The sequence below is a fragment of the Nicotiana tabacum genome, chromosome 8 (genome assembly GCF_000715075.1).
Source record: "Nicotiana tabacum cultivar K326 chromosome 8, ASM71507v2, whole genome shotgun sequence".
Classification (NCBI taxonomy): Eukaryota; Viridiplantae; Streptophyta; class Magnoliopsida; order Solanales; family Solanaceae; genus Nicotiana; species Nicotiana tabacum.
The window spans coordinates 103,222,214-103,241,300 of NC_134087.1; the positions used below are offsets into that span (position 1 = coordinate 103,222,214).

General features: G+C 36.1%; 1 protein-coding gene across 1 annotated transcript; it reads left to right on the plus strand.

The window, feature by feature from the left end:
• The first annotated feature begins 11,221 nt into the window (after positions 1-11,221).
• Positions 11,222-14,005, plus strand: LOC142163234 (uncharacterized). Its single transcript, XM_075220499.1, has 4 exons — positions 11,222-11,817; positions 12,184-12,734; positions 12,826-13,436; positions 13,877-14,005. Exons 1-4 carry the CDS (start codon positions 11,222-11,224, stop codon positions 14,003-14,005), a joined length of 1,887 nt encoding a protein of 628 aa, XP_075076600.1.
• Positions 14,006-19,087: the final 5,082 nt, after the last annotated feature.

Genomic DNA, 19,087 nt, shown 5'->3' on the forward strand with positions numbered 1-19,087 from the left:
TGCATCAGAACCTCGACGACACAGTCCAAAGTGGGCCTTGCCGCACTGATCACAATGTGGTGTTGGGGGTCTCATCTGACTAGTATCCCTGTGATGTTGTGAGCCAGATGCCCGCGAACTCTGACCTGGACCAGAATAGGATCGATCATATCGAGGCCTCTGAAACTGTGGAGGAGCACTAGCTACAGGTGGCGCCGAACTCCTCGAAAACTGTGGCCTGATGCGTCCTCTGAAGTCATCAGAATACCCTGCAAATCTCGCCCTCTTATGCTGGCCTCTATCCTGCTCCCTAACTGCCCTCTGCTGGCGCTTACGATCCTCTAGGGTCTGGGCATAAGCTTGAATACGGGAAATATCCATGCCCTCCACCAAGGAGGCTGTCGTACACTCATTTATTAGATGTGGTCCCAACCCATTCACGAACATATGCACCCTATCACTCATCTCGGCCACAATATGGGGAGCATATCTTGCCAAAGAATCAAACTGCATACTGTACTCTCGCACACTCATATTACCTTGTCTAAGGTTCAAGAACTTATCAGCTCTAGCTCGTCGTATCTCAACTGGCAAGTAGTGATAAAGAAAGGCCTCAGAAAATTCCTTCCACACAGCTGGAGGAGGGTTCGGACCCCTGGATCTCTCCCAACTATCATACCAGAGAACTGCTAAATCTCGTAGCCGATAAGAAGCCAACTCTACTGCCTCTGTATCACTAACATGCATAACCCGAAGTGTACGATGAACCTGGTCAATAAAAGTCTGTGGGTCCTCCTTGGGGTCTGATCCGGTAAACACTGGAGGGTCTAAATTAATAAAATCACGAACTCTTGTACTAACTGGTTTCTCAGCAGCACCTGTATTCTGCCTCTGAGCCTGAGCAGCTACCAAGCTAGTCAATAACTGCAAAGCACTCCGCATATCCTGGTCTGGAGTGCCAGACGGAGGAACTGGAGGCGCTGGGTTCCTTCTAATATCCTCTGGAGGAGATGGAGTAGATGAGGTATGAGAGGGCATCTCACTTTGAGCCTCACTTTGTCCTGCTCTGACTTGGGGCACCTGACTGGTACCCTCTCCCGCTGCTGTATCAAGCCGTCTACTAATCGTTTGCTTCCTAGTCGAAGGCATCACTGAAAAAAACAAGGTGAATATTAGAGACAAACACTTACGACTCAACTCTACGCACGATCTAGATTCAGGAAGAAGGTAACAACCCTAGATGTCATGTAGCCTCCTGATTATAAATGTGGCGCGCTACACATCCATAATCAAGACTCTACTAGACACGGCTCATAGACAACCCCTAGGACAGACTTGCTCTGATACCAAGTTTGTCACGACCCAAACTGAAGGGCCATGACTAGCACCCGACCACACTTGTCGAGCACCAACGTACATTTCATCTAACCTTCATTATTATCTTTTAAGGCTAAAGAGATCAATATAAATGGTAGACCTAGATCATGGACAACCAGCAATAAAATATGACGGCATGAACATACATAGCAGGGGATGACCAGACAATCAAGAAACTACATATAAGGTATGAGCTACCACGCTACTATGAAAGACTATACAACAAAAACTAGCCGACAAGGCATACCAAACTATACATGAGCCGACACTTGTCTATGAGCCTCTAAAAGAACATAAGTGTTGCAACATAGCCGGAACAGGGCCCCGACATACCCATAATGTCTATAACAAAAATTGCATACCAAGACCAAGGCAAGTCCGGAGAAGGGATCTCGCCAATCACCGCTGAACTGGACAGTCTACTATGGTGGGGGAGCTGCACCTGTCTGTCTATCAAGACCTGCAGCACGACATGCAGCGTCCACAAATAAAAGGACGTCAGTACGAATAAAGTACTGAGTATGTAAGGCAAGGAACCATAAATACGATCAGTAATATAAGCAAGGATAAAGAATATACCACCTGTAACATCTTAGTACCTCTGAGGGCTACTTACATGAAATGCATGATACATATGTATAAATACATAAACCTTTAAAGCATTCGCCTATGTGGGCATCATCATCATCATATCGTACCCGGCCATAATAGGCTCGGTAGAATCATACCCGGCCACGTGGAGCTCGGTAAAACCCAACTGATCAGTGGTTGCACAATAGGTGCCGTACCCGGCCAAATATAGCGTGGCTTGGTAGAGTAAAATAGATACATATATATAATGCATGCTCGACTCATGGAATCACATTCTAAACCTTTCGGAGTGACATAAGGTCGGTATGCTCTGTACACGTTATTAGGACTAACTCTTCACTATGAACCTTATAAGAATCAAGAAGTACCAATAACATTGATAACATAAGAATAAGAGAAGAAACATTAACATCAATTGTTCCATAAGAGGGAAAACGATGTAAGTACTGCTGGCTTCTAAGAGTAGAGTATCTTGGAAGATCGTTCATTACATTATGTACAATCGGAGTCGTGCAAAAGAAGGAAAGGGATAGCCTCACATACCTTGTATATACTGCCCCAATCTCAAGCTATGCAATTGTCAAAACTCCTTAGTCTACAATAAGAGAAACGATACTATCGTTATCATTTAAGCGTCATAACTATTATGTATCGACCACAACCTATTTTACGATGAAACGGACAGCACCTCCCCTATATATATGACCTCACACCATTCAAAACAATCACCAAACAGCCCAAACATCATCAATAATAAACATATTGAGCCTCCCAAAATAGTCCACACACAGCCTAATCACTCCATACATACGACGCCCACCGTAGTCGTGTCAAACAACCTGGAAATGTTACGAATAACTATCAGCCTATAAACCTACATATATATTGTGTTTCTCCACACCCTTCGTCCTCCAAAACTCCACAAGATAGTAGTAAAATACGCAGCCCAACAACAACGCAAAACAGTCCACAAAACAATAACACTACTACCAAACCTTTCGATATATATCTCACAAGTTCTAGCTTCAATGGCTTAGCCGCAACTTGGATAATCTTAAATACATATAGAGTAAGAGGTTACTTACCTTTATACAGAAATAAAAACTCCAATTTGACCTTAAATTTCCAAGAAATATCCCTCTAATGCTGCCACAACAACAAAAAAATGAAACTAGCGATCAATTAGTGTTTTTCGGCACTAGAATCACTTTAGAAGGCTTGAAATCACCTAGGATTGATATTAAGAACATTAGGGAGTATTTACAGAACATATACCCTTTATAAAAAACCTCCCACGTGAGCTGGAACGACACAAAAATGAGCAACAACAAGAAGAACAAGAGACTTACTAGCGCTACGGAATTCCCGACACTTGATTTGTGTTGTTTGCCCTTTTTTGGGTCTTGAATCTTGAGAGAACCTTGAGAGGATGTTCCTAGGGTTCTAAGGTCTGAAAATAGTGAAAAGAAATGACTTAAAACGGGTTGGAGTCATCCTATATAGGTCCAAATATCTTAAACCGACTTAGTGGGCCCCATAGAGAGGTGTTTGGCGCAGTCTCGCGAAAACGCGAATATCTCTCTACTCCGAGATCGTATCGATGAACGGTTTAATGCTTTGGAAACTAGACTCTTAGATCTTTAATTTGGTTGGTAGATAACCCCGTAATTCCTTGTAAATTATGAGAAAAGATTAGAAACATTTGACCCAATGTTTAAGTAAAATTATGAACCTAAGTTGCGACAACTTTTGTCGACTTTTGTTTCATAACTCGTTTGACTTCAAGACTTATGATACGGATATTATATAATTAAAATACCTTAATAAATGACCTCTTGAGTGTATTAAGCACTGCTAGATTACCTGAAAATACGAGTTACAACATCCTTGATTCGTTTAACTTCTAATACTGGTTAATCACCCTTATATACTCTTGTATCACTTAAGACCAATAGGATTGACTTCTTATCATCTAAAAGATAATTCCTTATTGGATTTATGTTAACTAATATATGGCATGAACTAACACATGTGGATATGGGTTGTAACAGCTTTTAACCTTGCCGAATGCAACGTAGCTTTAATCTTTTGAGTTTTTAACTTTATCGGACTCCGTTAGGCAGTTTATAGGACAAGGTTCGAATCCCATTAGTAGCATCTTCTAGTAATTAATTCCATTAGTTTCTTTTAAATGAGTTAGTTTAAATTCAACTTGAAGAATGTTTAGCATGAGTTTAGCATTTTATTAATCTTGTATGCAATTTTTTTTATCAACTTAAAAGCATGTTAGCTAATGAAATAAGGCATGAAATAATTCCCCGCCTCATAAATAATTAATCTGATAATTAATAAGAGGCCAGAGCTGGTCAAGCATGTTAATTTAATTAGCGTATATTTTCCTTCATTTTTAGAGACAAACATAATAGAAAAATATAGTCGCTGTAGGTTTACCCTTTCAAAAAATGAGACGAGCCTCGCCGAATAAAAAATGCAAATTGTGGGGCCCTTAATAATTGGCCGTAATAAAATACTTAGAATTCGGGATGGATTGTTTAGTGAATTTTACTGCCTTCCCCAAAGATAATAACGCGCTAGACTCTTTAGGCGCGATTTTAATCAAAATACCTTCTTAAATTCGGGTGCGCATTTATGTGACCCAAATTCAAAATCTCAACGGAGTCGGAATGTATTAACAACCACGGGTGCATTGATTGTGACTTGGTTTGAGATGCGTTTTCACGACGTTGCAATTCTATAAAAAAATAATAATAATAAAAGCGTTTTAAACTTAATAAAAGCACATAAGTCATAACATGTATTTAAATCAGATATTTAGCCATTATAACAATTTAAGCGACCGTGCTAGAACCACGGGATTCGGGGGTGCCTAACACCTTCCCTCGGGTCAACAGAATTCCTTACTTAGAATTTCTGGTTCGCAGACTTCATTTGGAAAGTCAAAAATTTCCTCGATTTGGGATTCAAGATAAACCGATGACTTGGGACACCAAAAGCCAAACCTTTCCCAAGTGGCGACTCTGAATTAAATAAATAATCCCATTTCGAATATTGTCACTTAAATTGGAAAAACTCCCTCACGCATTTACCCTCCGGGGCGGGCGCGCAAAAAGGAGGTGTGACAGTACATATTTCTGGAATATTTGATATCTAGTTTATTTGAGTACGCACTGATAAGACTTAAAGTGTTAAATTGAAAGTAAGACTACTCTTATTTGAAAGTTATTGAGATAACTGTATTTGCATAGCTCCTCACTACTCTCAGTTCCTTATTTATTTCTGTTACTTATTGAGTTGGTGTACTCACGTTACCCCTGTACCTCGTGTACAGATCCAGACACTTCTGGTCACGGCGGTTGCTGATTGAGGAGTCAGGCTCAAGAGACTATTGAGGTAGCTGCATGGCGTTCGCAGACCTTGACTCTCCTTTCCTTCATGTTGTATTGTTCTATATTTTCATACAGTATTTTATCAATCGGATGTTGTTATCATTTAGATGCCCGTGCACTTAGTGACACCGAGTTTTGGGGATGGATTGAATAGTAATTTTGGAGTTATATTCTATTTTTAAAAAGGATTTCTTTAATATTAACTGCTTCCGCCTTTATTTAAAAGTTCTACTGTGTTGAGATGTCAAATTGAGGCTTGCCTAGTTCCACGATAGGCGTCATCACGACAGGTGAGATTTTGGGTCGTGACAAGACAACTATATACCCAAAATTGAAAACCGGCAAGGCCACATACTATCCAACTGTACATAACTATCTACAGACCTCTAATAGAAATACAACTGTACAAAGACGGGGACTGAGCCACATCATACCCATATATATATATATATATATATATATATATATATATATATATATATACACACACCCAAGCATATCGTACCAAAATTAAAAGCAGCTCCGGGTCAAGTGGAGCACGCCAACTCTCGCTGATCAAGGATCCTAAGAAGAGGGACCGTCGACTTGCCTACCTGCACCTACGAGCATGAAACGCGGGCCCCGGGAAATAGGGTATCAGTACGAATAATGTACTTAGTATGTAAGGCATGAAAATCAGTACATAAGAGACATAGATGAAACATGGAATAAAGAAATCCATCTGTAAATTTGAATAACTTTATAAATCCTGAAACATTTATAATGTCATGCATGTGCATATAAATGTTGTGTCATTCATAGGTATAGGTATACATAATATCATCAAGCCTCTGAGGGCATCCCATCATATCGTCTCGGCCACTGTAGGCAACATCATCAACATATACAAACTGATCAGGTGGTGGTGCGTATATAACGTCGTAACCTTTTCCCATATCCCATATAACTATAATGTACATATATATGTGTATATAACTCCATCTGGTCAGGGGTCAATGTACATGTATAAATGCATGAAATGTATAAGAATACGTTAATAAGATTTTCTCGTAATGCCATAAAACTCAATATGCCTTTCGGATAAACTTAATCAAATACGTATTTTTCTGAGACCCATGAACACACGATAGAATAATATGACTTATGGGAGAATAAAAATATACACATCTCTAGCATTTCTACGAATAGAGTAATTATGGAAGTTGTGTGTTTGCTTGTTTATTCTGTATAATTTGGATCATTCCAAAGAAAGAAAGAAGGGATGACCTTAACATACCTGGAGTAGGAAAAACTCCATATAATATTCTTGGAGGATATTTTACCGTACCCCTTTAGAACCGCAAAATTTTATGTTGCTACAATTCTAAAAATTCTTATTGGAATTGTGTTGTTGCAAGAATTTCATTGGAGCCTTTGTGAATTGAACTTAGCTTCTGTTCTTGAAGCACTTTGAAATTAGAAAGAGTGATATCTGGTTCTTACTTAAGAATGATGGACGTTGTAATTTGCTGATTTGTTTTCAAGATATGAGAAAGCTTTGTTGAAAGCTTTGAAATGGCTAACTAAAGCTAACATTTTCAAGATATGAGAAAAAGAGCTAACATTTTTTGGGATTTTCCAGACTCTAATGTCTTTGAATTGTATAATAATTCACAAGACATGTAGTGTCCCTTCCTCTTCTATTTAATTGCCACCTATCAAAATGATTAAGGAGTTATTTTCCTTAGGTTGTAGCCTATTGCCACGTTTTTGGAGAGGTGGGGTGGAAATTATTAATCTTTATCCACTTATTAGGTAATTAGGTAATGTCCTGTTACCTGGTAATTAACCAATTACCCGCGTAATTGAGAATTATCTGAAAATATTACTCATTTTTAATATATTTTATACATTATACTATCACGGTCGTATGGTACCTTGTATGGTACTACTCCATAAATATCGGGTATTATCGCTCGACCCGTGTTCTATCCCAAATCGGCAACCTTCAACGAAACTCATTTTCTTTAATTCATGTACCATTTATCCTTCATGACACTTACTTATCGCTTGTTATAAATAGGATGAATACGTTAATCTCAAGATAATCTCATCCCCGAGTCTACGTCGATTAACTGAAGACGAAACTTTAACGTACGAAAATGCGAGATGTAACATCCTTCCCCCTTAGAAACATTCATCCTCGAATGTTTAATTCCCCGGGATCTATATAACTTTGGTAGAGTCACCTTTGTAAAAACACTACTACCAACTCTCCCTGTTGAAGCTTAATAATTCAACGCCACATAGTACCACAATCATCAATAACGACAATGGCCTCACACGACCATTTACAATAACTAACACAAGAATCCGTACATGTACCTTAAGGTTGTGATGTATCAGTTGGACCCTTGTCTGGAGGAGGAAATAAGTAGGGATATCTAGACTTCATGTCTTCTTCGGCCTCCCAAGTTATTTCTTCCACATTGTTGTTTCTCCAAAGTACTTTCACCGAATCTACGTCTTTAGTTTTCAATCTCCGAGCCTGTCTGTCTAGTATAACAATGGGAGTTTCTTTATATGATAGCTGCTCTATGACCCGAACGTCGTCAAATGACACAATTCTGGAAGGATCTCTGATACATTTATGTAGCATAGACATATGAAAGACTGGATGTATAGATTCCAAGTTCGAAGGCAAGTCCAACTCATATGCTACCTGGCCTACCTTGCGTATGATCCTATATGGTCCAATGTACCGAGGTCTAAGTTTTTCCCCTTTTCCAAACCTCATAACTCCGTCGATTATCTACATAAGACTTCTGACGACTTTGAGCTACTAATAACTTTTTCTGTATAAGCTTAATTTTCTTGATTGCCTGTTGTACCAATTCTGGTCCTACTAATGTAGTTTCTCCAATATCGAACCATCTTATAGGTGACCTACACTTCCATCCGTAAAGAGCTTTGTATGGAGCCATCTGAATACTGGAATGGTAGCTATTATTATATGCAAATTCAATAAGTGGCAGATGATCGTCCCAGCTACCTTTGAAGTCTATCACACAAGCTCGTAACATATCCTCAAGTGTCTGAATAGTACGCTCACCCTGTCCGTCTGTCTGGGGATGAAATGTTGTATTAAGACTTACTTGAGTCCCCAATCCTTTTTGGAAAGACCTCAAGAAGTTAGCTGTAAATTGAGCTCCTCTATCCGAGATAATAGAAATAGGGATACCATGCAGTCGTACTATCTCCTTAATATAAAGTCTTGCATAGTCCTCTGAGGAATATGAAGTTCTAACGGGCAGAAAATGGGCTGACTTTGTAAGCCTATCAACAATCACCTATATCGAATCAAACTTATGCTGGGTACGAGGTAAGCCTACGATGAAATCCATATTGATTACTTCCCATTTCCAAGTCGGAATCTCCATAGCCTGCCATAATCCACCGGGTTTCTGATGCTCAATCTTAACGACAGTTAGGACACTGAGCAACAAACTTTGCTATATCCTTTTCATTCCGTCCCACCAATATACTTCCATGATATCATGATACATCTTTGTCGCTCCTGTATCGATAGAATAACGAGAATAGTGAGTTTCCCCTATAACCTGCCGACGCAGCCGTGTAACATTCGGGACACATAATCATCCTCGATATCTGAGGACTCCAACTTCTGTAATCTCAAATGGTGTCTTCTCTTTCTGAGAGGCGGTATCCCTGTGAGCACCTAATTTTTGCCCTACATGAAAATAACTCCTAAAAAATAGACCAAAAATAATTTTAATTGATTTTTAGGAGTTTTTCTTTATTTAGTTGCATTCCATGCATTTTTGATATTTTAAAATCATAGAAAAATGATTAAAAAAATTGTCACGTTTTAAGTTCATGCCATATTTAGATTCAATCTGCATGTAGGAATTAATTTTATTAAGCAAAAAATCACAAAAATGATCATATTTAGATTTTAGCCTTTAAAATTAGTATTTTTTTCTTTAGTGTTAAGTTAATTAATCGTTTAATGTTAAAAATAAATAAAGAATTTTAATTTCTACAAAAATAGATTAATTTAGGATCTTAATTAATTTAATTAGAATTTAAAATAAAAAAAATAAAAATAGGAAGAATATATTTTTGGTCCTGTTTCTTTTAAAATTGGGTCAATTCCTAAAATAATCAAATTAATTTTTAAGACTCAAACCCCTTCAAGCTCATTACCCCCGTCCTTGACCCTAGACCCCTTCCCATAAATACACATTAAGAGACATTAAAAATACCTAGGGACAAATATCAGATTCCCCTCTTCCTTTCCCAAAATGAACAACCGCGCACCCCCATCCCAATTCTCTGAAGAACACCTCGCCTCTTCACATATCAAGAGATCCCCAAAACCGAGACCTAAACTAAAAACAAAAAAGGTCGATTCCCAAAAAGAGAAAAGGGAAAACCACCTAATCCTTAAGCGAACGCCTCCCCCATTCTAATATCTTCTTTTGTTCTTAAAAAATCAAAGAAAAAATACATACACACAGTCACAAAGAAGAGGCAGAGAACGAATCCTCCTCATCTTCCATGGTTGTCGTTCCAAAACTCCAAGAAACAAGCAGCAACCCTTTTCGCCAACCCCCACTTCCAAATTTCCAGCCAAATAACCTTCAAAATACCATTGTTGCAGTCCAAAACCCAGCTCAAAAATAGCCGAAAACAACCTCAAATCAGCTGGAGTTCAGCTTCGTCGTTTTGGATTAGTTCGAGTTTTCCGGCGAGTTTCGAGCGCGATTTGGAGTCGAGTTTCGCGGTTACGTTCGAGTTGCTCGCTGTTTCAAATTTTGATTGAAGTTGTGGTTTTCTTTTGTTGGTGTAATTGCCCGAATCCCTTTATTAATCGGAAATTTGTTGTTCTCGGGTTCGTTTTTGTTTCTTACTCTCTTTTTTTTTTTTGGTAGGATTAAAAATATGATGTTGATGGCTTAATTTATTTATGGCTCTTTTTAATAGCCAAAATGGCTAATGTTCTTGTTGTAGTATTTTTTTTTCCTTCTCCTTTTGTTTTTATGTACTCCATTCAGTGAAATGTTAAAAATGATGTTAGTTTCTCTGGAAAAGTTCCATATTTGCTTACTAGCTGAAACTCTTATTTCAATTAACATTGTATTAGTATTAATTTGAGAGGATTCTAAAACACTAATTTATTAAGGTAGTAGTAGTAAACTGGTCTTTGTTGATTTTGCTGTTTGTTTTACTAATTGTTTGAATTAATGTTTTGTTGATTATTTGTTTGGTTTTTGGTGGAAAGTTCAATTTATTTATTTTTTGGTTTTTTCATTTTTGTGATTATTTGGATTACAGTATGGGGTTAGAAGATTAACGTGGCTTGGTGAAAGGGAATTAATCAAGAGAATTTTTCCAAAGCAACATCTTTTAGTCCTAATTATCAATTAATAGAAACCCTTTGCTATATTACGTCCTATAGATATCTTTTATGCAATTATATAATGTATTTAATGTATTTAAGGTAGTGTATTTAATAATACAACAAAAATTAGCGGCGTACAAAAAGGAAATCCAGCTATTTCTGAAATGTATTTAACTGTATTCAAACGTATGTAGCGCTAAATACGTAACGTATCTGCGCAATATCTGGGTCGACGAAGATGTTAAAAACGGAAGGAAATCAAATCAATTCTGATTTTCCCTAATTTTACTCAACAAACTTAAAAGTTATCCCATCAATTTGTATTCTTTTCAAAGTCAAAAATACAGAAACGTGAAAGAAGCGAAGAAACAGAGCAGCTTGCTTCTATATTGTGCGATTTTCTTCTCCTCCTTATCGATTGCGACAAATTATATACAGAAGAAGGTATAACTCTTCTATATATATGGCAAGCTTGACAGTTTTGTTGCGTCATTCTGGAAAGTGGAACGATGAGGGCAATTATATCGACTTTTCAATTGAGGGAATACTGATTAAGGAGTATGCTTCCTTTAATGATCTAGTTGGTTCAATTTCTAATCAACTGGGTATAGATTTGAGCACAAATACCATTAAAATACAATACAATGTTGAAGGCAATCGCACGCCAATGGAAATACACAATGATATGGGTTACAGAGTGTATGTAAAATTGAAAAAAGAGAACAGAGAATTTGGGATGTATCCTCTGTGCATTACAACTATGGAAAAAGAGCTTATCTCTGGAGATGGTTTAAATCAAGGCGACATTGTGCAGATAGACGAAGCAGTTCAAATGTACGATTCTGATACAGATTATACACTAGCTATAGAACTTGCCAATTCAGGAGAAGCGATTGGAGTGTTCGAACTCCACAAGGATTGGATAATTTCAAAAACTAATCAAAAGGAGGTTATGGCTGGACAAGTGTATACGGATAAGGCTACATTGAAAGAGGTGATGAATAATTATGCTATAGCTCAAAGGTTTCAATTCCGTGTTGATCAATCTAATGCTGTCAGGTTTGATGTTTGTTTAACTTTGTTGTATTTAGTTGTAGTTGTGTGTTTCCTCCAGATGATGAACACCTTTGAAAATTTATATTTGTTTAGTGTTCTTAATAATATGTATTCAGGTGTATTTTACTATTGAAAAAATACAACAGTGGCTATGATTATTTTCATATTATGTCTATAATGTTACTAAGTGTTTGATTATTCATACGAATGTATTTAGTTGTATTTATTGTATTTAATCACATCTAACAATATTGGAATTCGTTAGTATACAAAATTACATATACACAGATATCAATTTGGTACTTTATGAATAGGAAGTATATATGTCAGATTCGTTAAGTTGTCTGATGTATGAACTTTTCTGTCCAGCTATGCATTAATATGTATTTCAGAAGATTGTGATTGGAGGTTTAAGGCTTCAAGCATTAACAAATCGGAATTATTCAAGGTGAAAGAATTCAATGACAACCATACATGTCCGTTGAAGGATAAAGTGTACGAGCAGCGGCAAGCTAGTAGCAGCCTTGTAAGTGGTATTATAAGGACAAAGCTTACAAACCATAAGAGGAAATACACTCCGAGGGACATTATTGATGACGTGAAATCAGATCTAGGTGTTGATGTTAGCTATATGTTGTCATGGAGGGCTAAAGAAAAGGCAATGAATTTTCTTAGAGGTGAACCGGCTGATTCATACAAAAAATTACCAGGATACTTATATACAATGGATAAGACATATCCAGGTTCTCACATAAGAATGGAAAAATCGTCAAAGAATGAATTCATGTACGTGTATATATCATTGTATGCATTTATAAGGGGGTTTGATCATTGTAGACCAATTATTGTAGTGAACGGAAGTCATCTAAAATCCTACTACACCGGGACATTTGTTTCTGCAAGCACGTTGGATGGGGCAGGTGAGTACCTCAATAATAATACGATTTGTTAATATTTAAAGCATTGGAAAACATGTATTTAAAAACAATTATATTCAATTGTATTAAACAGGTCATATATTGCCACTAGCATACGGTGTTATTGATTCAGAGAACGATGCTGCTTGGACGTGGTTCTTTGAGCAATTCAAGATAGCGTACGGTGTAAGGGAAAACATGTGCATTGTTTCGGATAGAAATGAGAGCATCATTAAATCTGTATCGAGAGTATATCCGGATTTACCGCATTGTGCTTGCATATGGCATCTATGGAATAACGTATACAAGAAATTCAAAAAGAGTCATGCCAAGTTGAGTGAGATATACTTCTCGATGGCAAAAGCATACACACAAACTGAATTTGATAGTCTGATGGAGAAGATTGAGAAGGTAGACATTAGGGTGAAAGAATACTTAGAGTTAGCTGGTTACGAAAAGTGGGCCAGGTTGTATGCACCTGTTAACAGGGGATGGACAATGACGTCAAATATCGCTGAGTCAATCAATGCAGCACTAGTTTCAGCAAGGGAATTGCCAATATATGACTTCCTCGAAGAAGTTAGGAAGATGTTTGGTCGTTGGAATTGTAGTAACCGTAAAGAAGCTACTCAGACATACAAGACGCTTGGGAAAAAATACCAGGAAATGCTGGAGTTGAATGAGACCATGTGTACCCGTATGACTGTAAGTTAATTTTTTATGGCATTGTTGTATACAACTGAATACATTTTTTTAGGCAGAACTACTGGTATGCATTTTTATGAATATTTGCTTGAACTAGTAAATAATATATAGATGAATACAGGTAAATACATGTTATTATTAAGACTGTATGCATGTGATAATGATTACAATGGAATTCAGGTGATTGATACAGTTTAAATTGATTGGAAATACCTGAAAACATCTGCTAAAAAAAGGTTGAATACAAATGCATACAAATGCAGACTGTAGAGTAATACAGTTGAATACAGTTGCATACAGTTGCTGGAATCAGCTGAATTTAACTGAAATTGAATGAAGTTGCAATTTTTGAAGTTGATAGTAACCATTTAACTCAGTAGTATATATTTGTTAATTCATGTAAATGTGTTCAAAACGTATATTTCTGTTTTTAAATGTAGGTGGTACCCTCAACTGAATACTTACATACTGTTAACGATGGTGGGAGGAATTACACAGTCTGTCTGCTCGAGAGAAAATGTGTTTGTGGGAGATTCCAAATTGATGAATTGCCATGCCCACATGCCTGAGCTGTATTGAAGAGCAAGTTTTTAATGCCCGAAGAATATTGCTCTAGCTATTACAAGCCAAGTACAATTGTAATGACATACGATGTGCCAGTGTACCCGCTACCGGACAAAAATGACTGGAATATACCAGAGCATGTTGCAGAGGAGGTTGTACTACCACCCAAATGGAAAAGACCTCCTGGAAGGCCAAAGAAGAAGCGCGACAAAAATTTAAGTGAATTGTTGTTGCCGAAAAATCAACATTCATGTAGCATATGTGGGCAGGGAGGACATAACAAGCGAACTTGTAGGAATGCTCCACGTAATAAATAGTTGTATTCTGACATGTATTGGTGACTCGACAATTTCTCAACACTTATTATGACATTATCAGCTATAATGAATTCTTTTTTCGAAGTAATATATTGTGGAATGACTTTCGTTAATATTTTATGAATTTATTTAGTTGAAGTATTTTTATATATATAAATATATATGATTTGGCTGTGAGAGTATCTTAGTATAGTTGAATACAACTATATCAATTCCTTAATACAGGTGAATACAACATGTTGAACATAGTTGAATATAGGTTAATAATACAGTTTAATTCAATTGACTTTGGAGGAATACAATATAATACAGTTGAATAAAGATCTGGACATCTGGTTGAAACAGTTGAATTTAACTGACATTGGATGAATATAGGTAATTCAATTGTTTAATACATTTGAATACAACATGTTCAATAATGTTGACTATAGGTTAATACTACAGTTCAATTAAATTGACTATAGCTGAATACATATGAAATCAGAGAAAAATACAGCTGTATAATAATACAACTAAATACAAGTTAATCAATACAACTTGTATTGTTTCTAGTCAATTCAAAGTTACATCTGAATGGATGCAGCTGAATATACTTGCATACCAACTGTAGACAACTGATAAATACACTTTAATACAACTGAATTGAACTGAATAATATAGATTAATACAATAAGCTAAACAGAATAATACAACTAAATATAACTGCTTAATACTGCAAGATAAAGCTGATCTTATGCAGCTGAATACAATTCAAAAATTGGCATTAACAAAAATCATTCAGCATACATAAAGTTTCAGAAATTTTAACTAACATGTGCGTTAGCTAAAACTTGTTCAAGCAAACTTAACCAAATTTCAGCATGTAAGTAAATAGCATCTACGACCAAAACCACTACAATCAGTATCATTGTTCAAGCTAATCTAAAAAAAAACCTAAAGCTATTCTAAAACTATCTGCATCTTTGCCTCCGACTCAGAGATTTGCCTTTCAATCTTTGAAGGTGCTTCACTCTCGCTTATTGCATCAGCATCTATCTTGCGCATAGCATAGTCCCATAACAGAGCACCATATCTTTGACGGAGAAGAGTGACATCAAATGGTGTTTTTTGTGTAATCTCTCCAATAGTGCTCAGAAACTCCGCGAATGCTGCAACATGCACTCCACAATCCCTAAACAATAATTGATTGAAATAGAATATAAATTAATTAATCCATATACTGTGTATAAAACATATAAGAATGCTGATTGGATACTTACATGCTGCCCGCTTTCTGTTGAGGCAGATTTGGAACGAAGATAACTTCAAAAGGTTCGTTATGATCCTTGTTTGTGTATGCGGGATAAGCATACCAGTCAATGCCTTGACTATCTCTGTAAAAGCCACTAAATGACAGATACAGAGGTAATAGCTTAGCTAGCTTTACAATCTCAGAGACTACGTATGCATCATGATCGGAAGACATGTACGAGTCGTACACTTTGATACATCTATCTTTGAAAGTCACAACAACGAACACCCAATGAAGTTTTTCCTTCAAGTTCACTAGTATCAAGACATTATCCACTGTATGCCAGGGTACATTAGCATGTAATTTGTAGCCCCTAATATACTCATATACAACGTCTTCTTGTTTTGCTACATTAGCATTACTATCTGTATCTTCATACCTGTCATATATTTCATCTATTCTTGTCTTGAATATACAATCAACAGTAGTAAACGTGAAGTCCCTATGCTGATTGTACTTGCCCATCTTTCGCAAATAGTAGAATATGACATCCATATGCTATAAACAAAAGAGGTTGGTAGATAGTGTGAGTTTATTTGCTTGAACTAAGAAATAATATATAAGAATACCTCAATACAGATGCTAAAAAAAGTTGAATACAACTGAATACAGAAAATAGAGGAATACACTGTAATACAGGTGAATACAATTGTATTCAGCTTATGGACTACAGTTGAATTCAACTGACATTGAATGAATACAACTAATTCAATTCCTTAATATAGGTGAATACAACATGTAGAATAGAGTTGAATATAGGTTAATAACACAGTTCAATTCAACTGACTTTGGTGGAATACACTGTAATACAGTTGAATACAGATCTGGACAACTGGTTGAAACAGTTGAATTTAACTGCCATTGGATGAATATAGGTAATTCAATTGTTCAATACAGTTGAATACAGAAAATAGAGGAATACACTGTAATACAGGTGAATACAACTGTATTCAGCTTATGGACTACAGTTGAATTCAACTGACATTGAATGAATACAACTAATTCAATTCCTTAATATAGGTGAATACAACATGTAGAATAGAGTTGAATATAGGTTAATAACACAGTTCAATTCAACTAACTTTGGTGGAATACACTGTAATACAGTTGAATACAGATCTGGACAGCTGGTTGAAACAGTTGAATTTAACTGCCATTGGATGAATACAGGTAATTCAATTGTTCAATACAGTTGAATACCACAGTATCAATAAAGTTAATTTAACTGTAATACAGGTGAATACAACTGTATTCAGCTTATGGACTACAATTGAATTCAACTGACATTGAATGAATACAACTAATTCAATTCCTTAATATAGGTGAATACAACATGTAGAATAGAGTTGAATATAGGTTAATAACACAGTTTAATTCAACTGACTTTGGTGGAATACACTGTAATACAGTTGAATACAGATCTGGACAGCTGGTTGAAACAGTTGAATTTAACTGCCATTGGATGAATACAGGTAATTCAATTGTTCAATACAGTTGAATACCACAGTATCAATAAAGTTAATTTAACTGTAATACAGGTGAATACAACTGTATTCAACTTATGGACTACAGTTGAATTCAACTGACATTGAATGAATACAACTAATTCAATTCCTTAATATAGGTGAATACAACATGTAGAATAGAGTTGAATATAGGTTAATAACACAGTTCAATTCAACTGACTTTGGTGGAATACACTGTAATACAGTTGAATACAGATCTGGACAGCTGGTTGAAACAGTTGAATTTAACTGCCATTGGATGAATGCAGGTAATTCAATTGTTCAATACAGTTAAATACAACGGTATCAATAAATTTAATTATATGTTAATAATACAGTTCAATTCAATTGACTATAGCTGAATACATAGGAAATAAGAGAAAAATACAGCTGAATAATACAACTAAATACAAGTTAATAAAACAACATGTTATTATTTAAAGATAAGATTATCATTTTTGGGAAAGACTCACATTGTCATCCCATAACTTCCCGTAAATGGATAGAAGGTAAAACCAGTTTTTGGAATCAACTTGATCAACTCCAAAATCCAATGGAATGTGAAGTATAGACTTGTTTTTCTTGTAATGGTCGTCGAGATTACCTCTACAAGTATGATATAAAACTCATTATGTACATACATTAAAAAAATGAAAACATAATACAATGAACGGGGGAAAACTCACTTCTGATCATGTCTTGCTAGAAGACCTTCACGAACCCACTTGTCATATTCTTGAATGAGTAACATAGGATGTGGACCCGTTATTGGATCTTCCTCAAACGGGTGTCTTTTTTCAAAGATGGGTGTCATCTTTACAGAGGAACATGCTGTAAATAGAACATGCTATAAATAATCACGATGAATGCTGATTATTACGTTTGTAAAATCACTTACCTCCTGAGTCGAAGTTAGACTGATAAGGCGAAGAGTTCCATCTACTTGGTCGCCTATTTCGTTGAGGTTGCACTGGTGTGGCTTCATCTTTTTTTGCACTTGCGTGAACAACTATTCTAGTTTCTGGAATTTGACTGGATAGAAACTTGTCGTCCAGTTCAAATTGAGAAACATAGAATTCTTTAGATACATCCTCTTGGTTTGTGGTAGATAGTATGATGGACGGAACCTCTGAAATAGTTTTCTGGTAGATGTATGTATCATTGTTAGCATGGTAACTTAATGTTAGAAAAAGATTAAATACATATAAGTAGCTAGTATACATTACAGAAAATGCAGATTAACCAAGCAGAATACATGTAAATACAATTGAAATAAAAATAAATACGACAGTTTAAAGTGATATTACAGATTAAGTGTAACACAGTTATGAATACATTTAAAAAAATATGCTCAATATGTTAAGATTTAAAAGTCAGAATACATATATATAGAGCTGAATAACAGTTAAATACATCAGTAAAATGGCTAGATTAAAACATATATGAATACAGCTAAATACATATGTTCAATATGATAACTGCTTTTATACCTCATTATTATCTCCGACATCTGTGTCAATGCCACCATCATGTCTCACTATGGGTTCAGTTTGCTGATTTTGTTGAAGTTGGTCTGAAATCATCTTGAAGTTATCATTGATCAATGTCCTTAGAGACTTGAACTCTCCAACAACCTTAACAGTACAAAATAGTTAGAAAAATACTAAAACACATAGCTATCAAACTTTATTGATTAATCGGTGGGTAAATACTCACGTATTCTTTGAATGATTTTAGGTCTTTCCTCAAAGAAGATGGGTCCTCATTTTGGCCTTCTGGGAGCTGATGGTCATGCACAACTTTATGTCCAATGTCAGAAAGACAAATAGGAGGGACTTTGGGCTGATATTCTGGTTCTTTTGTAGGAATCTTGGGTTATTCCTTGACCTTCTTATGTGGCGGTGATGAAGATGGACCAACACTTTCAACATGTTTCTTCTTAGATTGAAGATTGGGTGTAGGAGAAAAATCATC